This window comes from Macaca nemestrina, chromosome 1 (genome assembly GCF_043159975.1).
Source record: "Macaca nemestrina isolate mMacNem1 chromosome 1, mMacNem.hap1, whole genome shotgun sequence".
NCBI lineage: Eukaryota > Metazoa > Chordata > Mammalia > Primates > Cercopithecidae > Macaca > Macaca nemestrina.
In genome coordinates, this window is record NC_092125.1 from 157,485,727 (window position 1) to 157,511,133 (window position 25,407).

The following is a 25,407-nucleotide window of genomic DNA, read 5'->3' on the forward strand; positions in this document are numbered from 1 at the left end:
TGAACCTTTTCCCAGGCCCACTCTCCTGCTGACAAACCTTTACAGAGCTGCTAACAAGGAGAGAAATGAACCAATTTGGGGTTTAGCACCCGTTTTTTTTTTTTGCCTGCGCAGGTGAAGTCGCTAATTGGCAGTAAAAGGCATAAAAAGTGTACATCAGAATGGCTGGAGGCAAACGGGTCTGGATAATCCATAAACTGAATAATGAGCCTTTTAATAATCAGGAGCTAACTGCAGCTTTTGGTAATGGGATCCAGGTAGCACTTGTAAATCTACTCCCTCCAATTAGAAAAATGCCTTCCTCCACTGTTCCCTAACAAAAGGAAACAGAAAAGAACCTCATTCAACTCCTAGCCCTCAGGCATAAATGTGTGTTAAATTCTCACAAACAGAAATTTTTCTCCTGGAGAGAAGCTTTCCTAACTTTGCTCAGTCGTTTACTAGAAAGTTTAATAGGCTTCCTCTGTTTTCCTCAGATCTAAACCCCTTCTTTCTCCCACTAGTCCTTCAACAAAGGTTTCCTCGATTCCAGCTGTTACCAGTACTAATACTACTAATAATATTTTTTGCCATTTCCACTTCATACCTGTGCGGTGCACTCTGCTTTGCAAAGTGCATTCACAAGCATTATCTCTTTTGGTCTCCAACACCACCCCGGGGCAGATCTAGGTTGGAGAGCCTGAAATGTATATAATTTGTGGGATTCCTTGATAAAATGAACATAAAATTATAAATACCAAAATGCTAGGGTCTCTTCCCAGAACCTTGGAAGGGCCCTGAAGCTTGCGCTCAGGGTAAGTCCAACTCTCCCTCACTCCCACCCGCAAAAAGGACATACACGTTCACATAACTTGCCCAGGGTTAAAGATCTATACAGAGTTAAACAGAATTAAAACCTTCTTATCTCCTCAGTCTTTGCAGCCCCTCTAGTTCCTCTAGTTCCTCTGTCACAAAGGAAACTCAGAGGAACAAATAAAAACAACACAGCTAAAAGTGATCCCCATCAGGCCACCAGATTAGGAAGTTGTCTAGACTGGATATTGCCTGGGGTAGAAGATGGTGAAATAAATTCAGAATCCCTATAAATATTTACTTAATTGGCACTGAAGGTAAAAGACAAACTCTATAGCTTGTCCAATCCGCAGCCAGGACAGCTTTGAATGTGGCCCAAAACAAATTTGTGAATGTTCTTAAAACATCATGAGAGTATTTTTGCGATTTGCTTTTTTAAAAATTTTTTTAGCTCACCAGCTGTCATTCATGTTAGCGTATTCTATGTGTGGCCCAAGACAATTCTTCTTCCAATGTGACCCAAGGAAGCCAAAAGTTTGAACACCCCTGCTTAATAACCACACAAAGCCAGGGTGAACCCCACCTCCAACACTTACAACAGGACATGGGACAATTTACTTAGGTTTTCTGAACTTCGGTGTCTTCATTTGTAATAAAAGTTTACTTAGCACAGAACCCAGCCTGAGCACTCTGGCTGTTCAATAAATGGCACCTATTGTTGCCGTTGTTATCAGTCCATCCAAAGAACACTACTTTTACCCAAACCACTCATTCCCCACAGTGTGCTGATAAACGTAGCAAAAGCATCTGCTCAGTCACTGTAAGACTTGAAATTAGGCCAGGCAGCTGCTGAGAATTCAGCATTTCCTGGGCAGCAGTAAGAAATGTCATAGCAGATTTATTAAATGAAGTGACTTGTCTACTTGCCAGGGTTATCCTACGGTTTCAGATTTATCATCTGTGTACCTGCGAAGTCCCTGTGGCTTTCCAGTCTCAGTGAAGCCACACTGTTTTCAAATGCTTTGAGACCTCATCGTTTGAGAACCACACAATCTTTTGGTTGTGGGTGTTTGGGTTTTGATTTTTTTTTTGTTTTGTTTTGTTTTCTGGGTTTTTTTGGTTTATCTGTTTCTGTTCATCTGGGGAACCAAAATGATCATGACAAAAGTTAAACCACACCTACACTTCCCTTTTTTCCTCCTTCTAGTCCAGTTCTCCCATCTCCCCGCCCCCCCAACCCCAAATTTTAAATTGGCCCCAGATTATATATGAGGAATGATAACAGACCTACCTACAAGAAACATACTAAGAAAAAATTTAAGGAGCAAATTAACTGACGAGCTCTAATCTGCCTGCTATACATTAGAGTTAAAAAATCCATGCCACATCCTTGAAGAGCTCAGCTGTTTTCAGAAAACAAGCTGGACCTGTGTCTACAACTGACATCAAAAAATATTAGTAACACCAGTCATACATTCAGCAAACACTTAAGGAGCACCTACTGAGAGCCAGCTTAGTTCTTAGGAACACCAAGTTGAATACAACAAAGCCTTTTCTGCCTTCCACATTCAGGTAAGTAACCATCACCGCCCCACCCATATACTCCCATGCCATGAGGTGTAACTTTCAAAGTAATTTGCATAGTTTTCATTCCTAGTTTAATTATTTGCCTTCTCACTAAGTCTATAATCTCACTTAGGGTAAGAACAGAATTCATTTACAGATGCTCAGTAAACACTGAAAGGCTGCGGCTCCCTAACAGTTAATAGTAAAAAAAGAGTTGGGCATGAAAGCAGTTTACTGACAGTACATGGTAATACCTGCTACTACAGGGACAAGAACTTAGACCACAGGAGCATGGAGGAAGCCTGCTGAGGCAGGCGACGGCTTGACCACAGATGTGACTCTAAAGTAGGAGTTGAACAAGGCAGAGGGAGTAAGGATGGAGAGGAAGGGGCAGAGCTGAGAGGTTTTCCTGAGACAGAATTGATGCACTGTAGAGAAGGATTAGATCGGGGGCAGGGGGAGGAAGAGGAAATTAGAAGACACCAAGTTCGTAACTTGGTATCATCATTCATCTAATTACCTATCAATCAAGATAAATATATGAGGACAGGTAACTGGAGAGAAGGTAGTTGTGGCTTAGTCATGCATCTATCGTATCAGCTAACCGCTTCATGTTCATAAGCCTCATCCACCTAGTAAAACCATAATCTTCTCGACGGCAGAAATGATTCACAAGGCTCTTGTGTCCACATGTCCACTCAGTGTCCACTTCCAATATAAAAGTTAATACAATTCACCTATATTTTTAAAAAATAAAAGTGTACAAGACACTGTGCTAAAAATGTACCTGCTGACCAAAGGTAGAAATCATAAAACAAAATATGGATAGGATTTATTGCATAAAATGTTAAAGTATCTATAATTTATAAAAGAAGAAAGACAAATGACTAATACAAATTTAAAAGCTTAACTTCACTAATGATTAAATAAATACAAATTGAATCTAAGAGTTTTCCTGTCTATCAAATTTGAGAGACTTTTTAAACACCCCCACAAGATCTTCCCTGTAATCTGTCTGCTGGAGCTGCTGAAAACAGAGAATCTGACAAGGGCTCTGGGGCCCAAGAAGACACCAGAGCTACTATGAAAAGAGACTGGTCCTAGACCAGGCACGGTGGCTCATGCCTGTAATCCCAGCACTTTGGGAGGCCAAGTCAGACAGATCACTTGAGGCCAGGAGTTCAAGACCAGCCTAGCCAACATGGCGAAACCCCGTCTCTACTAAAAATACAAAAAATTAGCCAGGCATGGGGGCACATACCTGTAGTCCCAGCTACTTGGGAGGCTGAGGCACGAGAATTGCTTGAATCCAGGAGGCAGAGGTTGCAGCGAACCAAGATCATGCCACTGCACTCCAGCCGGGGCAACAGAGTGAGACTCCGTTTCAAAATAATAATAATAAAGAGACTGGTCCTTGAGTTGATTCTTTATTCAATGGTAGAGCTACACAGGAGATCTGCCTAACCAGGAGCATGGCAAGAAATAAACCTGCTAAGATTCAGAATTTCTTCTTCCCCCTGCAATATAACTAATATACAGATTATCTCATTTAACCTTTAGAATAACCCATTGAGGAATGCATGATCATTCCCATTTTGGAAACTGAGGTAGTGAAATCAAGAAACTTGCTATGGCTCTATAATTAACAAGGAGTGGAGCCATAATTAAAGCTCACATATTTCTGGCTTTAAAGTCCAGGCAATGTGAAGTCTGTATTCCAAAATTAAACGATTATGAGGTGATCATCATTCTGTTTGAGAACTAGCCCTATATATTGGCAGAATGGGCCCTCAGCATGCACAGCACCTTGAGGGGATCGTTCCATATCCCCTAAAAGACCAAAATTAGCTGCCACAGCATGGGGGTCTCTTCTGAGTGAGGGCCACTATTGTGTAGGCAGTAATGATACTTTAATCAATATCTCTCTATCTCAGTTTTCTCATTTGTAAAAATGGATAGTAAAATCTACTGCAAAATTCTGTTGAGAAGATTAAAGTCTTAGCCCACAGAAGAAAGCTGGCACTGCCTCAAAAGTTATCTTTCTAAAACACAAGCTCCATCATAGTAAATCCTATTTAGTCTTCAAAACACAACTCCAATATCATCAGTGGGAAGCCTGTCTGAACTACCCAGTGACGGGGCAATTGCTCTCTCCTTCCAGGCTTCTATTATGCCCTCCATGGACCTATGTAGTTTCATTCTTCACATTATAACCTAAGCACTCATTTACTTTTCTATCACCCTTACTAAACCGTAAGCCATTTGCGAATGGGGTCAATGGTTTATGCATCTTGTGATGTAAAAGGAATCAAAACAGGCCACCCCAAAATATATCACTTTGGCATATTGATTATTTTGAGCTAAAGGCAATTGAGAAAAAGCAGATACAGGAAGGGCTTTCTGACCTCCCCATTTCTACCTAAAAGCAAGGCATAAAATTTCCCATGAGAAATGTCCCTTCCCTGTGCCAGGAAGAGGAGAACATTCTTATGATCAAAGATGGAGAGTCAACACCAAGATAAATCTCTACTAAAAACACTCACCTATTTTCCATTAGTTTTCCCCATACATTTCCCACTTTCTCACAATCGACTGCCCCAGTCCAAATTCCCTTTTCCCTTTGTCTTGTCACATCTCCACAATTTATGCTTCCTTATTAAAATGCTTTATAAACTCTCAGGCCTCTCCCCTTCTTTGGGTCTTTATTTCTTATATAGGAAGCCCTCTATGGTACACATAAAAACATTAACATCAAATAAAATGTGTATGCTTTTCCTCTGTTAGTATGCCTTTTGTCAGTTTAGCTATCAGGACCAGGCACAGAAACTAAGAGGGCAGAGGAAAACCTTTCCTTTTCTACAGATGCCAACACTAAGTCCAGGTCCAGCAAATGGCAGAACATGTTTCATTCAAAAAAAAAAAAAAAGTCCATAGTTTTATCCTCATAACAACCCTGTAACGCAATGGTTATAAGTCTATGAACACTTCAACATGGGAAAACTGAGGCTCCAAGTTACAGTGGCTGTCTAAAATCATATGCAAGAGGCCAAACTTGCACAGAACTCAGGTCTCTGGACTGAAACCTGTATTCTGCACTATTCCATTTGTAGCTTTTCAAAGACAACAAAGAAAAAAGACCCAGCCCAGACTGTCTAGACCATGACTAGAGAAAGTGATTGCTCAAAGGTGTTAGGAACTGAATGGTATTAGGACATCTTAAAAGTCATCACCTGGGAGAACCCGGGAGGCGGAGCTTGCAGAGAGCGGAGATTGCGCCACTGCATTCCAGCCTGGAATGCGACAGAGCGAGACTCCGTCTCAAAAAAAAAAAAAAAAAAGTCATCACCTGGGAAAGTATTGGAACAGCAGTAAAGTATATGGAAGGTTGACATATCTGGGTCTAAATCCAGGATCTCTGTCATTAACCCTGTGTGGCCTTGGGCAAATCTCTTAAACTAGGGAGCTTCAGACTTCTTCTCTGTAAAATGGGGTTTAAAACAATGATACTTATATTTTAGGGTTTTATGTAAAGATTAAAGAATAAAAGACATTTTGTATTTTATAAAAAATAACAGTTATGAGAAACAGACTGAGGATATAGTAAGGATCAACCAAACTGCACTTATTATTATATGTTACAGGAAAAAATGGTACATATTAAATCCTTGTGACACAAAGTATTTTTCATACCCTACCTTATTTCATCCTCACAGCAACCTTGTGAAGCAGGTGCCACTACTTTGATCTTATATTGAAGAAACTAAGGCCCTGAGACATTTAAGTAACTTGTTCAACATCACAGAGGTAGCAGTGGGCAGAGCCAGCATCCAGACATATCTTTCTGAGTCTAAAGCCCAGATCAGTTTCAGTGGAGGGAAGACAAGGTGGACAGAAATGTCCCAAATGTCTGAGAGCAGTGTGAAGTGCTAGAAGAGACACAGATTGGACCAGATTCATGTGTAGTTGGGATGTGCATTAAAGATGTTTACCACATGTATAGGACAAGGCAGGGGAGAAATCAAAAGGGAAAAAGATGGCCAACAATAAATATCATGCTCTTCAATGTCCCTTTCAGCAAGTAACACAATGAATAGTAAAGATGACTCATACTCATATCTCAGTCCTTGTGCTAAGAGCCTCCAGGTTAAATATCGCATATTGTCATACTGATGTATTATTTTCTCATGATTTTGCTACCATTTGTTATGTCCTGGAAAATGTTCTGAAACAAAAAGAGGAAGTTCAGAAAGGTCACAGGAAACTTCTGATCTCCTTTATGCAAAGAAGGGGAAACAAGTTCTACGAGGTTAGTCTGTTATTGTCATCATTAACACTAGGCACGTTAGAAAATGATTCAGGTAACCAGAACAGCAGTAGATGACTTCATATCATCTTATAGACGAATAAATGCTACTTCACAATAACACAACAACAACGAATTGTTTCCTGGTATTTTCCTTCGTCACACAGTTCCCCCATGCTTGGACAAATAGGTCTTTGCATTCTCCAGTTAAGGCCCAGGAAACTTTCATGCTGTGCATGTTTTTGATTCATGCAACCAGGTTATGTACTTGTAGAAAAGTAGTGGAAAAAAAAAAAAAAAAATCGAGGGTGGGGGAAGCCTCTACCAGTGGGATAGAAAGTTCTTTTTAAGTGAGTTCCTCACACCAAGTCCTCCCACCTGAGGCCACAAGTCTGTGAACCCAGAAAGATGCTCAGTTGAGGCTGAGAATCCGGTCTTGGAGAAAGAAAACTCAACAAAGAAGGGGTGGCTGAGCGCACTTTGACAGAGTATAAAATCATTTTGTCTATTCAAATTTATGAGCATAAGGAGAGGGAGAGGTTCTCTACTAACATATACATCCTCGTGTGAACTTTTCCAAAGTAGAGCTAAGGGCACACAGAGCTAGCAGATCTCATAGAAAACTCATTCCTAAGGGACTACCTGTAAACTCAGAAGTTTCTGTCTTCACATGATCAAATGCACAGTAGAGACCACCTCCACTCTTCCCTCCATTAAAAGCGCTGTGCCCCTCACCACCAGCAACTCACGCCTAGCCACTCCACCCCTCCCCGTGGCCCCTGAAAGGCCTCAGGCTCCACAGAGCCGCAGGACCCGCGGGAACACCCCTCCTCTCCCTACCATCCCCATTATTCGGCACACAGCCCTGCTCTTCCCTGGAGCCAACAGTCTGCAGCTCCTTCAATGCAGGCGCGAGCAGGCAGGAATGGTGGGAAAAGAAGCTGTGCCAGCTGCATGTTTCAGAATCTCCCTCCATATGCATTTGCCAAAGGAACAAAAAGAAAATCAATGCCAGGAAAAGACAACTGAGATGAGGATGCGGTGGGACCGCGGCTGACTCCGTGCCTCTGAGCAGCAAGGGGCTGGCCAACCACGCGTCCGAGCCACAGATCCGAGTCGTTACCTTCAGGATGCAGGCCATGGCGCTCCGCCGGCCCTCCTGCCACCGAGCAGTGGGCGCGCCTGGGTCAGGGGCAGTCCCGGGGGCAGGATGGAGGCTGGTACCGCGGCAGGACCGCTCCAGCCCACATTCCCGCAGATCCAAATAAGGGGACCGCGGGGCAAACTGCGCCGCCACAGACCCCGCCCCCCGAGCCGCGGCCCCGCCCCCGTCCCCATCCACTGGCCCGCGGCCCGCGCGGCCCCGCCCCCGGGTCACGTGCCGTCCCGGGCGCCGGCGCCGGCGGCCCCTCGGTGCCTGCTACTTCTTTCTCTTGTTTTCTTCTGTGAATGTTTCGCGGCTCGGCGTGCACCGAGTGCGCTCCGCAGCAGGCAGGGACCTGGGTCCCGCGGGGGGCCAGAGAACGGTCTTTTCTTCTCGCTTCCGTCTTCTCTCACACATCAGAGAACTCCTTTTTACAGACCTTTCACACTTTGTCAAACTTAAGTGCGTGTGGCATCGCCTTTCTACAGACTTTGGGCACATCAAAGGGTGTTTCAAAAGTAGCAACGAAGTTCTCCCTGGGCTGTTCAAGGATTGAGCCTTCACTCTGTGATGGGCTTATCTAAAATTAATAATTTGCCACTAATAAGGGAGCACAAATATCAACGAATGAAAGCCGTCATGAACCTCACACTGTGTATGGTATATTTTGTGTGTGTGTATTTTATACATACATATATGTGTGTACAATATATGGATTATTGCCTTTTCCTGCTACAAGCTTGTTTATGAAATCGTATGTGCATAATATACAGTCTACAGATACAGGATGCACGCGTGTATATTGTGTTAGATATGTACATGTTGATTGTACAATATATGTTTATAAAGTGTGTGTGTGTACATGACAGGACTTTGCTCTTCCCTGCTTCAAGCAAGAGCCGGCTAAGAGAAGCAGTTATTTCTACAAATAGAGTAAGCGCATTGCAGAAGGGAGAAAGCATTCCGTGTACACACACAGATTTTTACCAGTTGGTCTATCAGAAAAATGTTAAAGCAACCCCCAAATATTTACCCAAAAGAAGTTTCACTTGCTAGAAGCCCCATCTAGTTTGCCTCCATGGAATCGGAGAAAGCACTGTGGGCTGGTGGTGTCATGAGATTGGCTCACAAACCACAAGGCAGAAATCAGGCTTTCAAGGAATTTGGTATTTTCTTTGATGAGAACTTGCAAAATTCTCAGAGAGCAGGAGTAACCACAGGAAGGAGGTTGCAGAAGCTGAGCCTGTGGATAAACTGCCTGTCCCATGGGAAGCTCCCGTCTTCAGTCTCCCTGGGGTACCACCCTGATCTTCGACTTCTTATTCCCGCCGCTCCCTCCTCTGCCTTACAGATCCAGCGTGTTTTCAGTAAGAACTCCTTGTTCGGAACGATATACTTTGCTGCTGTAGCTCACGGTCCTTCATGGGCCAGGAAAACTCAGTATTTCATTCATTCACTCATCCCTTGATTAACTCCACAAATTTTTTTTTATTGAGCTACTACTAAATGGAGGAATAAACTTTATTCCCCTTCCACTAAGTGGAGGAAAAATATTGAGGACCTTTCAGGGATAGGAGAATGACTTTCAGGATATCTAACATCAACGTGGGCTCACAGTTAAGTGCGAAAGATAAGAATAAAAGATACATGATACTATAACATGGAAAAGGCCTTAGCCAAATTGGAAGCAAAGTTCTCAGGAAAGAGGGTCTGGGCCTGGCAGAACAGCAGGGCAAAGGGGCAAGGGTGGGCAGACCACATCGTTCTCTCCAGGAAGTTTGTACATCCGGAAAGCGAAACAGCAGGCCCTAGTGAACAGCCCCGCTAAGGACTTCCCTGCAGGGTATCCTTGATCAAGTTTCTTAACCTCTCTTTAATCCTTACCTTATCTAATAGTATCTATCCTCAAGAGAATTAAATGAGATAATAATGTTTGCAAATGCACTCAGCTCAATTTCTAGCACTATGAGCACTTTTTAAATGATAGCTCTTTATGTAAAGAAGAAAATCTTCCACTAAAGATAGATTTGTGGGAGAAGCTGAGTAGAATGATTGCCATCAACCTTGGGTGTCTCAGGAGGATGAACACCAACGGAGCAAACATTTAACATGTTATGTCTTGGGTATGCCATGATGGGGCCTTTACTAACTCCCTCAATCTACTTGGGTATGGCTTTCTCCATTAAATTTCTACCCACCCATGTCCATACTTCCCAAGGTGTTATGTTTTATTAGCATCCAAAAGTTATGTCTAAATACAACTAGAAATCTCATCATAACAATCTTAAAAACAAACTCAAGTTCTAGAATAAATCTGGACTGGAAGGTTTACAAAACAATCTTAACAATCACTGTTTTAGATGGACCACTCTTGATGTCTGGAAAAGAAAAAAAGCTTTTGGATGAAAATAAAAACAGATTTTGAACCTATCAGGGAATGCAGTTACAGCCAGGTTTGTTGGGGCTGGGAGGGTAGGAGTGTGTGGCCAGGATTTTTTTTGTTTTAAAACTGGCCAGACTACAGGAACAGCTTAGTCAAGTCCATAGGTGTACCATAATTTTCCAGCTCTAACGTTGTGACTTAAAGCCAAGAGTTTCTATTTCCAAAAATAATCATAACAAAATGGAAGCATCCTTCAATTAAATAAAATATCTCATTTGATCCTCACAACATCCACATGGATGTTATCACCCCCAGCTGGTAACTAGGGGAACAGGGGTTTGAATCTAGGGACTTGTGGGTTTGCTATCTTAACTGCTACATTCAGCTGTCCAGTATGTTAGAAGCCCAATCTCTGTCATTTGTCACTCTTCAGATTTCACCTGTTGTCTTAGTGTAGCCATAGGAAAACTTCGGGTAAGTATGAATCCTCCCTGGGATACGTACTAGGATGCAAAACCTAGGGCAAGAATGTGAGTATCAATCTGAGTGTACCGGATAGATGCACTCACGCTGTATTTTTCAACCCTCAGCTCCTGGGTCCCACCTTAACAAAGACCCGGCACTTCTCATTGGTCTCTCACCAACCAAGCTGTTACCACCTTCTGTGCATGAGAATGACTTCCAATCAAAGATTCTCACTGCTGTATCTCACCTGCTACCTGGTGGTGCCACAGAGCAGCCTGCCAGCCTTTGCTTCCCTTCATGGAGAGATCCTTGGGGACTGGCCCTTTCACTACCTCATCCTCCCTAGGGCTCTTCTTGGTTCCAACTGGTCCATCTTCCGTCTCCTCAGAGGCCTTTCACTAGTGAGATTTCACCATGCCTCAAAGTGAAGACTTAGTGAGTTATGACAAGTCATGGGTGAAAATTTGCTTCAATGTAAATTAAATTCAGTTTTGCTTCAATGTAAACAGCCCCATTACCCCGTAATTCTCAGAGTTATAACATACAGTTAGTTCCCTGATAGAAATAGAATTAACATGCTGACTCTCATAACTTCTCCAATTTCAGCCTGCACATATATTAATTTAATATATTTATATGCAACACAGAGTCATTTATTAAGATTTTAATTGGATCTCAATTTTTCCAATCTAAAGATTTTAAATGAATTCCAGATATCATAAAACTCTTTTTGTCATCCACTACATAAATTATGCCTCCATAGGAGACTGTGACTGGAAGATCCATTAGAAAATGTTATGGGAAAGTCATTTTTTTAACATTCTGAGCCAGGATAGGAAATGATCTTCTTTTTCTAGAAACCATTGCACTGTTGTAATTGTGACCTAGGAAATTTTTCATATCTTAAAGTAGGCATCTAGGTGTCTAGGTCCACATGTGTGTCTGTAGTTGTGTTTAAGTGCATCTGTGGCTATGCCCTTTTAGGTAGCTGTTTATGAGAATACACTGACATATGGGGTTAAGCTTCATTTCCCTCTTTTTTGATAGTAGGACATTTCAAAATGTCATCCAGTTTGCATTCCCAGGACTTGAGCTTACTGCTATTTCAAACCTTTACACAGTTCTAATCCAGAATTCGTCATTATCCCTGACTATACTGATATTTACCTGGGATGAACTCCAAGACAAGTTATGCATGATTTAAAATTACATTTTTTAAATATTATATTCAGTAATGTTCCCCCTTAACTTCATCTCAGCTATTGGAAGATTCCATCTTTTCCCAAAGTTTGTTTTCAAATGGACCAGTAAAAAAAGCTGTTTTTAATTTTTTAAAAATCCACAACTAATGTTGTTTACCTACTTTTCATTACCTAGAAGAATGTAGTTTTTAACCTGATTTGTTTTTCTTAAAGAGTTTCCCTCTAAGATTTTTCTTAAAAAACATAATCAATTAAAAGCAAATATGGACTAGGCATGGTAGCTCATGTCTGTAATCCCAAAACTTTGGGAGACCCAGGCAGGCCTATCACCTGAGGTCAGGAGTTCAAGACCAGCCTGACCAACATGGTGAAGCCCCTAAAACTACAAAAATTAGTCGGGTGTGGTGGTGCACGCCTGTAGTCTGAGCTACTTGGGAGGTTGAGGCAGGAGAATTGCTTGAACCCAGAAGACAGAGGTTGCAGTGAGCCAACATCATGCCACTGCACTCCAGCCTGGTTGACAGAGCTAGACTTCATCTCAAAAAAAAAAAAAAAGAAAAAAAAAAAGAAAATATGGCTGGAAGCATTGGCATGTAGTTTGAATTAAGTTTGTATTGGATCTCTCCAAGGCTGTTGAGGGCTCCATTATTAATTGAGTCTGATATTTCTTAACCATGTTTCCCAGAGTTTGTTTCCTTTTATTGTGAGATTTCTCTCATGTGTGTTTCTCTACACTCTTCTTGTATATCTCCTCTCAGTGAGGCCCAGTTACATGCTGCCCTAAAAGATTAGAGTGGAAAGTTGGTATTTGAAGTGCATCCATGCAGGACTGATGGGAACACCCGGGGGAGAGGGCCCGACAGTTGGGTTTTGCTGCAGTTTATTTTGCCTGAACCATTTTTTCTCGAATAGTCTGGCCCTCAGAAACCCTCTGGAGAGAGCTACGATTTTTGCTAATTCTTCGTGTCAATACCATCCCCTTCCAGGAATCTCCCTGAACCCTCCTGTTTGTATCTATTTCTGAACTATTGCCTGAAAGATAGAAGAACAACATCATCCAATGCAAAGAGAAAAGGTCCAAAAAGAAGTCACCTAAGTACATTCTTTACAGAACCCCTGAAACACAAGGTATTGTTATTGTGCCCAACAATGTCAATATGTATCAAGCTGCTCCGAGCACACCTGTGTGAAGGTGGAGCAGACAAACAGAGAGAGTAAAGGGCATGTCCCCTGTGGGAAAGCCATTCATTCTTTTCAAGAGCAACAGATATAAAGCAACAAGTGACTTAGGAATCTGAAAATCCTGGTTCATTTGTTGGTTTAACAAACATTTGCAAGCCCTGCAAGCCCAGGTGATGTGTATAGGAAGCAGAAACAATTTGTGAATGGGCTTCCTCCTATAGTCAAAACTTTCAGTGGCCTCTTGATAAATTTATAGGCCTGCCAACATTCTTTCCATAATCATTGCCCGTTATTCTCTTACACCAACAGTTGGCAAGCTTTGTCAGCAAAGAGCCACACAGTAAATATTAGCCTTTGCAAGCCATTTGGTCTCTGTCACCACTATTCAACACTGCCATTGTAGTACAAAAGCAGCCATAGATATAAACAATGGGCAGTGACTGTGTTCCAATAAAACCTTTTAATGGACACTAAAATTTCTATTTCATATACTTCTCAGTGCTATGAAATATTATTCTTTGTTTTTTTAACTATTTAAAAATGTACAATCCATTTTTGGTTCTGCAGATGTAGAAAAACAATCTGCAGACCCAATGAGGCCCACGAACAGCAGTCTGCCAACCTCTGTCTTGACTTTCGCATTCTTTATTCAGCTAGATTTCACCCTCCTTCAATCCCAGATCAAATCCCATTTGGCTCTTGATGCCTTTTCAGACCACCCTAGTCTAGTGTAGCTTCTCCTCTTTGAATTCCAACAATTACTGTTTGCAAAATTATTTTGGCAATGAGTCACATCCTATCTGGTGGAATTTTTTTCTAGTGTTGACTTGACCTATTATCTACATCTTTTTTGTTATTATTTTTAGCCTTACTTCCCTAATAGATTGTAAGCTTACTGATTTGTTCTTTCCTTTGCAGCCTTCACCTTTTTATGCCCCCAGCAAGGAAATACAGTACCTTTCATACTCAGTAAATGCTGATTAATCTGATTCGATTCATTCAACTCTGAAGAGAGAACTAAGAACTCCAGATGAAAGATGCTAGCAACCATAAATGTATGAAATTGAAAATCAGATTGTCCTACCATTCTGGATGCTGCTCAAAGGTTTTAGGTAAGAAACTTTGGATGTGTTATTACTTCCTTCATCACATATGATATTCTCAGATCATCTTATATTTCTCTATAAGGCGTTTTCTACTTTTTAATCATCAGACTGATTACTTGATTTGGACGGATTTTGAGTTCATGTTTAACGACAAGAGTGGCCTGTGATTATCCCTGTGGGTGTTCTCAGTTGATTGAGAAATCAGTGACACTTTTCTTCTAAGTGGAAGCTACCTTATTTATATCATGATTTTTAAAAAATCACTGTATGTAGTACTTTTTAATCAGCCATGGTGCATTGTGTTTATTTAATATTTAGTGTAGTTAAAAATGATTCACTAACCCTATGATTTCTTTTTCAGTTTGTTTCACTTTATTTCATCTTCATTTTTATTAAAATGTAATTAATAGATTCATAAATAAATCTGTTCTGCCTAATAGATGAAGATTTTCAAAAGCATCAAAGATTTAAATAACTGAGTTTGTGGTTTTTACTGACACCTTTATAATTAAGAAATAGTAAGAAATTACATACTAAATAATGGCATGTTCCAAATAAGATTAGTTTTCCCTTCCAAGTGGTGAATTCAGCAGTATTTAGGACAAGCACTGCATAATTTGAACACTAGAAAAATGTCTATCTCATTCTTTCATCAGCTTACATTTTAAATGAGTTATTCACAGAGGTCTGTTTCCATTCTTTAATGGTAATAAAACTTTGCCATTTAAAAATTGGCGAAGAATAGCCAACCACCTCTCTCCCTATAAACTAGCCTTTGTCCATATTTTCAGGAAAAGTATGTCTGTTAGCATAACCATGGGATGAATCTAAAATATTTTTAAACAACATTTGTCTAAACACATTTTTAAAAGTTTAATGCCTATGCACTACTTTTCTTTGACTTGTTTTTTGTTTTTCATTATTTTTGGTATTTTTTGTTTGTCTGTTTGCTTACTTTTTTTTTTTTTTTTAAATAGAGATGGGGGTCTTGCTATGTTGCTTATGCTGGTCTTGAACTCCTGGCCTCAAGCAACTCTTCCACCTTGGTCTCCCAAAGTGCTCAGATTACAGGCATGGGCCACTGCACCCAGCCTATTTTTGGTACTCTTATCACTCCATTTTGACCCTTCTTTCTTTTACAACATCTTTTACTCATTTTCCCCTGGGGAGGTTTTTGAGTTTAAATTTAACAAGAAAATTAAATATGATAGGGTATATTTTTCTTTGAGAAAGTACCAGTTTGGCTCAAGTATTTGTCTGAATAAAATGCAAATACTCAAAGCAAATAACAAAATTTGTGAAGGGTCTGAAAATGTACCCCACATGCAAACTAAGAAATTATTTACACATTTTTATGTCTGTTGGATAAAGGTACAGGACCCCTGGGCCAGAGATGTAGAACTATTTATTGCTTACAGTTATGGGACTACTTATTACAGCAATTGCACCCATTCCCCAAGCCCCAGTTCCCACATGGTAACTTGAAGAAAACCAAGCCACTGTGGGTTTTGTTTAAAAGAAAAAAATCCTGAGCTTAGGGAACTCAAATACTTTATAATAGGCAGTAAGCATGCTGGTGCACTGCTCTTGAGGGAAATATTCTTTCTGTCTTTCTGTCTCTCCCTTTTTCTCCCCCAAGGCTAGTCAATAATGCAAATATCCTTGAAAAGATAATCTATAACAAAGGCATTCTCTAGCTCTTATCACAAGACATACAGAAACTTAGGAAGTCCATAGAGAATTGCCTCCTACTATGATCACATTCCTTGTACATGCCACTATGAATTCTGACTCCTGTAGTGCTGTGTACCTAGTCTCAACGAATTTAGGCAAAGGATATATGAGGCGTTCAGCACTGTTTGTTGGATAAATGTGAGCTGTCTCAAATAATTTTTAGTAAGTAGAGTTTGTAAAAATAATAAGTAATTATAAGTAAGTAAATTTGTTATTTCTCCTCCAGTCCTAGACATCATATTCCATTAAAACCTGCTATGCTCTAAAAGTAAATATTTACTCACTGACTCCAAAATATCCTTTATTTTATTTTCTTTTCATTTTCTTCTGTTATACACACACACACACACACACACACACACACACACACACACATATCCTATCTTTCTCTTGGCCAGAAAATACCTACATTATTACTAAAAGTTTAGCCATGTAGAGAATGGTTACAGATGAGTTACAGATGAGTAGCTGATATTCTGTTAAATATTCAAGGTGTTCATAGCCCTCAAATAAGTTTTTTTTCTTGTTAATTACATTTCTCTTCTTCTTCTCCTTCTCCTTCTTTTTCTTCTTCAGCAAACCCAAAAGTCCACTTGTTAAGCCTAGGGAAAACCAAAGAAAGTTAATATAGTAGTACCTTTTTTTTTTGGCAAAACTGCTCTGTTCTTTAATGATATGAAGCAGTCATGCATATCTGACTACTGCATAAAAGTTAATAGTGTTGACCGGGCGCGGTGGCTCACGCCTGTAATCCCAGCACTTTGGGAGGTGGAGGTGGGCAGATCGCAAGGTCAGGAGATTGAGACCGTCCTGGCCAACATGGTGAAACCTCATCTCTACTACAAAAACAAAAATTAGCTGGGTGTAGTGGTGAGCGCCTGTAGTCCCAGCTACTCAGGAGGCTGAGGCAGGAGAATGGTGTGAACCCGGAAGGCGGAGCTTGCAGTGAGCCGAGGTCACGCCACTGCACTACAGCCTGGGGGACAGAGCGAGACTCCATCTCAAAAAAAAAAAAAAAAGTTAATAGTGTCTTAAGTAGACTTCTGAATTAACCCTCTGTTTCAGACAAGATAGTACAAATTCAGTGAATCTCAGAAAGGAATCCATAGTATTTAAAGAGGGAATTTCACAACATTCTATAGAATTCCCCAGCTCCAAAAGTTCTAATCTTTTCAAAATCCTCCTTTACCTGAAACCCGAAATTTTTCTTACAACGTATTAAAGCTCTTTTATTACACATAACTCTGATCTTCCCGTCTCTTTATGGTCCCGCATTCCACTTGTATTCTCCATACTCTCACTGCGGATTCCATGTATGTCTGCATGTTCAGTGTGCTGAGCCCTGAAATGTGTGTGTCTGGCATTGAGCCTCTGATGAGAGATATAAAATAAACACTTTCTATTTCCCTCATTGCTAAACTTCCTGCTCTTCTCTGGCGTCTCTTGTCTGCAACCAGGGAACGGGAGTGACATCACTAAACATGTCATGTGTGTTGTGCTGTGGGGTCAGCTAAAGGGTAATTTCTAGGAAGCATGCCCATTCAGAAGACAAACCAGTGTTGGCACTGAGCAGGGGCACTTACTTAGCAAAATGATGCATCTGAGATGACATTTCTGCAGGGTACATAGTGCTAGAGACCTCACGCACTAGCCATGCTAACAGTTGGCATGCTAGGGTTCTTTGGGCACCGCAAGTGGCTTCTTCATGGATGAGAAATAGCAAAATAATGAGATTTAGATAGGGGTTCATCTTGAATAAAAGCGAATACGTGCTGTCAAATGAAACACTCTTGGCGTCTTGAAAAGCTTTCTTCTAGCTCTGCCCCTCAGAGTGAATGTGCCCAGATATTTTTCTTTGGCATGTTTAAGGCTAAAACCCAGGCTGACCCTCGCAATAAGCAATATTCCTTCTCCTAATCCAAAATGGGTGTGGGGCAGGGGAAGCAGTAAGAACAATATGCTGAAGAAGAAGAAAAACACGAACACAAAATAATATCTCATCAAGTCTATGCAAGTGATGAGACCTAAGGATAAGCTATTAAATAATTTTATCAGTTTATCCAGCTTTTCCCCACCCCTCACTCCCCACTTTTCTTCCCTGCCCTGCATTGTGTTTCACATGCCATTTATTTACCTGGATAGTCTTCCCTTCTTTTCAGTAATCAAAATCTAACTCATCTTTAAGTGTCTAATTCAAAAGTCACAATCCATAGGATGGCCAATACTAACAGGAAGTACTTATTCAATAAATTTATTTGAGTGCCTACTGTATGCAAGAACCTGGACATGGAGCCCTGAAGAAAGAGATACAAATCCTGGCCTTAGGGCACGGCAGCATCAACTCCTCTTCCAAACTCCTACAGTCTTTACTGTAACTCTGACTCATTTGTGAGTTGGGATATACTTCTTTGTATTGTGAGCCAATTTTTCAAGAGTGACCTCTCATTTTCCCAGCCAGATGAGAGGTAACTTGTGTGCAGGGAGTTGGGACCAGAGCTAAAGCAGAAACACCATGGTTTAAACCTCAACTTTGCTATCATTATTTTACCTCTCTGCAACTCAGCATCCTTTCGGATTTCCCCAACTTTTTTTTTGGAGAAATTTCAAGCCTGAAGAAAAACTGAATAATACAAAGAACAACCTATATGCACATTACAGAGATTCATCAATTTGTTTTACCTTTTTTTTTTTTTTAAGAGATAGTCTGTCCACGTTGCCCAGGCTGAAGTTCAGTGACACAATTATAGTTCACTGTAGCCTCGAACTCCTGGGCTCAAGAAATTCTCCCACCTCAGCCTCCTGAGTAGGTGGGACTACAGGCTCAAATCACTGTTCCTGGCTAATTCAACATTTGTTAATATTTTGCCACATTTACTTTTCCCCTTTATCTCCCTTTCTTTTTCTCCCCATGTGTATGCATACACACACACACCCCTGCAACATTTGATAGTAAGTTGCAGACATTAAGACACTTCACTTTTAAAGACTTTAGCATGTCTCTTATAATATCAAGAATATTCATTTACATAACTACACCATCATTATCACATTTAAGACCATATTTTAATGTTCCCTTTTGTAGCAACAATGTTCCCTATTGTTGATTTCAGTCAGGAAGGCAACAGGGATCACGTATTGCTTTTGATTTACCATTTGTCTTTCATCTCCTTTAATCTAGAATAGTTCTCCTATTTTGTCTTTCAAGACATTGACAGTGTTGAAGAGTGGTTTTTAACAGTCATTTTGAAAAGTTGTTTTGCAGAATGTTCCTCAAATTTGATTTGCCTGATTATTTCTTCATGATTCGATGCAGGTTAAATATTTTTGGCAAAAATACAGCTGAAGCTTTCTTATCTGAAAAATGAAGATTATAAGAATGCAAATATCTCTAGAAGTGTTTTTTTGTGAGAAGTGTAAGCCTAAAATGAAATTCTAACCCTCCCACCCCCAACCAATTGAATACACCCCTCCTCTTAGCCAAAGGCTTTCTTAATTAACCTGAAAAACTAGTGCAAGCCATGATGGGAAGAGGGAGCTGGGCATGCCTCATTATACCCTTCTCCCTTTGGGATCCAGGCATAGCTGACCAGCATTAACACCAAAACAGAGATCTTAAGACGTTTTGTAGCAGTAACAGTAAATTCCAGCCTGACTCTAATATAGCATCACATGACAGATAGAAGACCTTGAAAGAAGTCCAAGTATTTTACCCTAAAATACATTTCTTTGACATATTTTGTTTGTTTGTTTGTTCTTGAGACAGAGTCTCGCTCTGTCACCCAGGCTGGAGTGCAATGGCTCAATCTAGGCTCACCGCAACCCCTACCTCCCAGGTTCAAGTGATTCTTCTGCCTCAGCCTCCTGAGTAGCTGGAACTGCAGGCATGCACCTCCACACCCAGCTAAATTTTGTGTCTTTAGTAGAAACAGGGTTCCACCATGTTGCTCGGTCTAGAACTCCTGACCTCCGATGATCTGCCCACCTCAGCCTCCCAAAGTGCTGGGACTACAGGCGTGAGCCAACGTGCCCCACCTCTTTGACATATTTTGAAATGCCCTGCAGAGCTGTCTCTTATGGGGAAAGTCTACATTCTGTAGAGAACTCCTTTCCCTTTCCAGGTCTTTTCCTTTATCTAGGAGAGAATTAATTAAGAGTCTGGCACCTTTTTAAGTCTGATAAGAAACATTTACACAATCTATTTTCTCTGAAGCCTGCTACCAAGAAGCTTTATCTATATAATAAGAACCTGGGTCTCCACAACCCTTTATCTTAACCCAGACACTCCTTTCTATGGATTCCAGATCTTTAGATTAACTCTTTTAACCGGTTGGCATTTGGAAAATCTTTGAATCGATCTGTGACCTGGAGCCCACAGCCCTCTTTTGAGTTGTCCCACCTTTCCAGACTTAATCAATTTATATCTTCCATGTACTGATTGATTTCTTATGTCTCCCTAAAATGTGTAAAATCAAGCTGTAGCCCAACCACCCTGGGCACATGTCATCAGGACCTCCTGAGACTGTGTCATGGGCATGTCCTTAGCCTTGGCAAAATAAACTTCTAAATTGATTGACACATGTCTCAGATACTTTTTGGTTTACTGAATTAAATGAAGTAATATAGATAAAACAATAGGCAAATAGTAGGTCCTCACCAGATGTTGGTTTCTCTCCACACATTTTATTCCTTAGACCAGCAATTTGGCCTCAGGGTTATTTCAACTCAATGAAATTTTCCAAAGAGGGAATAGAGATTTCCCCCTCAGAAAACACTTTTTGGGCACATATATGGCTTTGTGGGTGAATGTCTTTAGTAGGCCTATTTTGAAATGCTGCCATCCTTGGATATTCTAAGAAAGATGTCAGACCAGACACAATGAAACTTAATTACCTCAATGATAGAAGTAGAGCCGAATAAATAAAACTGTGGCTTCAGTAAAATGAACTAGAGTTACACAGAACATTTCTGCCTCAATTCTTATGGTTAAAAAATGTTTCTGAATCTGTTTGCCTACTTTATTTCAATATTGCAAACAAAAGTAATACTTCTTTAAAAGTTGGGGTTTTCCAGCATCATCCTTAGCAATAATAGTTTTCACTGAGCAGAACTATAGCTGGAAGTGGGCCAGGAAATCGGGCTTAATATATACTGCTTCAGAACCACAATTAGGAACCCACTTTAAAAACATTTCTCTGGGTTATTGTCATGGCATTACTTCTTTTGTAAACAGAAAAAATAGTACCAGAGGTAAAAATCCAATTATTTGAAGGCTCCAGTTAGTTGAGTTCCATGTAGCTCACTTCCACAGTCATTAGTCTATTGGGCTATAGCCAGGCAAACTTCAACTATGGAGAGATACCTGCAGTGTGGTGGGTCATGTCTCATGACATGTAATCAGTAACTGCAAATTACCCATATTTCAAACAAATGGGTATTTAACAATTTAATAAAGTCCTCTCTCAACATGAGAGTTAACAACATAGTCAAATGAAATAAAACATCAAACAAACACAATTATAACTACATTATACACTGATTAGGTCTCTAATTGTTTCCTGGGTATATTTCTCATGCTCGTGTAGGCTCCTTGTGGAGCCTATGGGGCTATGTCTTTTCTTTCTTTGATTTTCTCTAAAAAGCCTACTATGATCCAACAAAATTATGATGTGACATGTAATCAGGCCTGATTATGACTTTTAAAGGCCTAAGCATTGAAAATTTTGTGGTGTTCCCTCCCCCAATGTATAATTTAACATAGAAACCTTGCTAAAATTCATATCGTCATTACCAACAGGGATATGTTCTGAGAAATTCATCATTAGGCAATTTCATGATTGTGTAAACATCATAAAGTATACTTGCACAAACATAGATGGTATAGCTCACTACACATCTAGGCTTATAGTACAGCTTACTGCTCCTAGTCACAAACCTCTACGGAATGTTACTCTATCAAATACTGTAAGCAGTTGTAACACAATTTTAAGTATTTGTGTATCTAAACATAGAAAAGTTACAGTAAAAAATATGGTATAAAGGAAAAATGATACACCTATGCAGTACAGCTCCATTATAATCTTACAGAGCCACTGTTGTATATGTGGCCCATCACTGATCAAAACATCATTATGTGGTGCCTGACTGTAGCAGCTGTAACAAAGTCCAATAGAGTCTGGTTTTTGTCTTTCATGAAAATTACTTTGATGCTTATACATCAATTTCTTGACCATCTCTAGTTGTTTCTTTTTTCATGCCCCTATTTTATTGATACTTTTGGAATGTGTGGCTTGCCTACTGGGTAATCCAGCAGTGCATACAATAAAACAATATAAAAAAATAAGCACAACACAGGGCATTTTATATACACAGTGACCTGGGTCAAATGTCAACAACAGGTTCCACCCTAGGTCACTTCTCTTAAAGGAAATGCTTCATTAAGGTATCAGTACACTATTGATTAGCCATAATAGGCAATTTGTTCTAGAAAATAAAATTTATTGGATGATGTGAATATCATCATTAAGTTATGCAGACACTAATATCTCCTCTTAATCTTGCCCAAGTTAACGCAAGTCCTAGAAATTGAAAAGTTTTAACAGTTTATATCATTTTATTGTTGTATGAATTTACTTAGAATTGAAGATGCCTAAGAAAGAAAAAAAGCAAAAAAGGATTCAGTGTTGTAAAATTTACTTCTACTGTCAGAACAGTTTTTATTCCATTTTCATATTCAAAGTACCCATGTGTATTATAGTTCCCCTCAAGCTGATATAACCCATTTACCAGCAAATTTCAAAGTTACAGTGAACTTTTTAGAGCACCCTCATTGCAACTCTTGGTTTTCAAAAGCCTGTGTCACTATTTGTTTTATTTTTGAAAGCAAACATCTCCTATCAGGATTCTCATGCATCATCTAAACTGTGTATCTCATTGTGGTTGTGTGCAAATACACTGAGTTTAAAAACAAATATGATTTTGAATGACACTGTGTTGCCCTAACAAAGGGAACACTGTCCATCTTCCCTGACAGCTTCCCTCTAATTAAAGAGGCCCTGATGCCCCCACAGAATGCCAGACTCCTTAAACGCTCCCCTCCCACCCACTGTTTTCACTGCACAAACAGTAGAGAAAACAATTTGTAGCTTACTGGTCTCCTTCCTAGAAGAAAATCTAATAACGTCCCAGAAGAGATGTAGAAGCAAAATTTCCTGATGGGACATACATTACTTCTTTTAAACTACCACTGGCTGTGTGATTTGGTTAGAAACAGGGCTTTCTTAACCATCTCTGAGCTGTCAGTGTGGAGTTGGCCTCATTTTTTGTTTTTAACAATGGCATCTCATTTATTTTATCCACACTGAGAAATCATCTTTGACATTCCATGTTCAAAATCTGCCTCCACAGAAACACAAAAGCTGTGAGATTATTTCAAGACAGAAAGGACAATGTCAACTTTTTCACTTTTGAAATCTCATCTTCAGGTGGACATTTTACACAGCAAAGATGTGTACCAAAGATGTGATGGTACGCATTAACCTGTGTCTATTCTACAGTCACATTGTTCCGCATCAGAGCTTACAAAGGAAAATTTTTCTCTGTTTCTCTAAGTTTAATATAGGTCTCCGCTTACTGAAGCTCCTATCTAGATCACGTTGCTTGTGCACACATATCTATACACTGCTATAGAAAGAATGCAATAATACCCAGCATAGCACCACCCTGTTTCTTTTTCATTTCTATAGGTTTTGCGGTGAACAGGTGGTGTTTGGTTACGTGAATAAGTTCCTTAGTGGTGATTTCTGAGATTTTGGTGCACCCATCACCCAAGCAGTGTACACTGTACCCAATGTGTAGTCTTTTATCCTTACTCCCTCCCACCCTTTTCCCCAAGTCCCCAAAGTCCATTGTATCATTCGCATGCCTTTACATCCTCATGGCTTAGCTCCAACTTGTGAGTGAGAACATATGATATTTGGTTTTCCATTCTTGAGTTACTTCACTTAGAATAATGGTCTCCAATTCTAGTCCAAGTTGCTGCAAATGCCCTTATTTTATTATTTTTTATGGCTGAGTAGTATTCTATGGGGGGTGTGTGGGGGTGTGTGTGTGTGTGTGTATATATATATATATATATATCACAATTTCTTTATCCTCTCATTGACTGATGGGCATTTGGGCTGGTTCCATATTTTTGCAATTGCAAATTGTGCTTCTATAAACATGCGTGTGCAAGTATCTTTTTTGTATAATGACTTATTTTCCTCTGGGTAATTACCTAGCGGTGGGATTGCTGGATCAAATGGTGGTTCTACTTGTAGTTCTTTAAGGAATCTCCACACTGTTTCCCACTGTGGTTGTACTAGTTTACATTCCCACAGCAGTGTAAAAGCATTTCCTTTTCATCACGTCCCTGTCAACATCTGTTTTTATTTTTTGATAATGGTTATTCTTGCAGGAATAAGTTGGTATCTCATTGACACCACCCTGTTTCTACTTTATTTCCATTTCCTTATAAGAACTGTTTACTCAGAGGCAAACCGTAACATACTTTGAGTTAAGGCAAAAGTAATAGAAACAGTAACACTCTACATTTATACTTCATAGATTCCAAAAGAGTACATTCATATTCTGTCACTTGGCCTTCACAGCAAGCTGTGAATCATACAGATGGTAAATATTAAGGGGTAACATTACTGGATATATACCCAAAGGATTATAAATCATTCTACTATAAAAACACATGAACACATATGTTTATTGCAGCACAATTTACAATAGCAAAGACTTGGAACCATCCCAAATGCCCATCAATGTTAGACTGGATAAACAAAATGTGGCACATATTCACCATGGAATACTATGCAGCCATAAAAAAAGAATGAGTTCATGTCCTTTGCAGGGACACAGATGAGCTGGAAGCCATCATTCTCAGCAAACTAACACAGGAACAGAAAACCAAACACTGCATGTTCTCAATCATAAGTGGGAGTTGAACAACGAGAACACACGGACACAGGGAGGGGAACATCACACACCGGGGCCTGTCACGGGATGGGAAGCAAGGGGAGGGAGAGCATCAGGACAAATACCGGCATGCAGAACTTAAAACCTAGATGACAGGTTGATAGGTGCAGCAAACCACTATGGCACTTGCATACCTATGTAACAAACCTGAACATTCTGCACACGTATCCCAGAACTTACAGTAAAAGTGTAATGCAAAATCCAATTTTCATGCTCTAAATCAGGGATCAGCAACCTTTTTCTGTAAAAGGCCAGACAGTAAATATTGTAAGTTTTGCTGGTCTCCCTTACAAAGAATCAACTCTGCCATTGTAGTGCAAAAGTAACCACAGACAATATCTTAATGAATGAGTGTGACTGTGTTCCAATAAAACTTTATTTCCCCCAAACAGATAGTGGGCTGGATTTGGTAATTTGGACTGTAATTTGTCAACTTCTATTCTAAACCACAATGCTTTAAAAATCTGAGAAGGTAGAAATCATAAGACATTGACAGGTAAAAAATA

The 25,407-nt window shown here is 40.0% G+C and overlaps 2 protein-coding genes across 7 annotated transcripts in view; both read right to left on the minus strand.

Annotated features, from left to right (window-relative positions):
* The window catches only part of LOC105482673 (ST6 N-acetylgalactosaminide alpha-2,6-sialyltransferase 3), a 576,370-nt gene extending 568,405 nt beyond the window's left edge, over window positions 1-7,965 (minus strand). For 2 of the 4 annotated variants that reach the window (XM_024793119.2, XM_011742887.3), the window contains exon 1: window positions 7,785-7,963. In XM_024793119.2, coding sequence (XP_024648887.1) covers window positions 7,785-7,802 — 18 coding nt within the window. In that variant the 5' untranslated portion in view covers window positions 7,803-7,963. Of the gene's footprint in view, window positions 1-7,784 lie in introns of all 4 variants that reach the window. The other 2 variants (XM_071090974.1, XM_011742888.3) reach the window with 2 other exon arrangements.
* Window positions 7,966-16,232: 8,267 nt separating this feature from the next.
* Window positions 16,233-25,407, minus strand: part of LOC105482669 (uncharacterized) — a 75,497-nt gene continuing 66,322 nt past the window's right edge. Inside the window, exons 6-7 of one of the 3 annotated variants that reach the window (XM_071071827.1) lie at window positions 19,028-19,231; window positions 16,233-16,479 (exon numbers count right to left, since the gene is read on the minus strand). The gene's annotated coding sequence lies outside the window, so the exon portion shown is untranslated. Of the gene's footprint in view, window positions 16,480-19,027; window positions 19,232-25,082; window positions 25,143-25,407 lie in introns of those variants that run through there. The other 2 variants (XM_071071831.1, XM_071071829.1) reach the window with 2 other exon arrangements.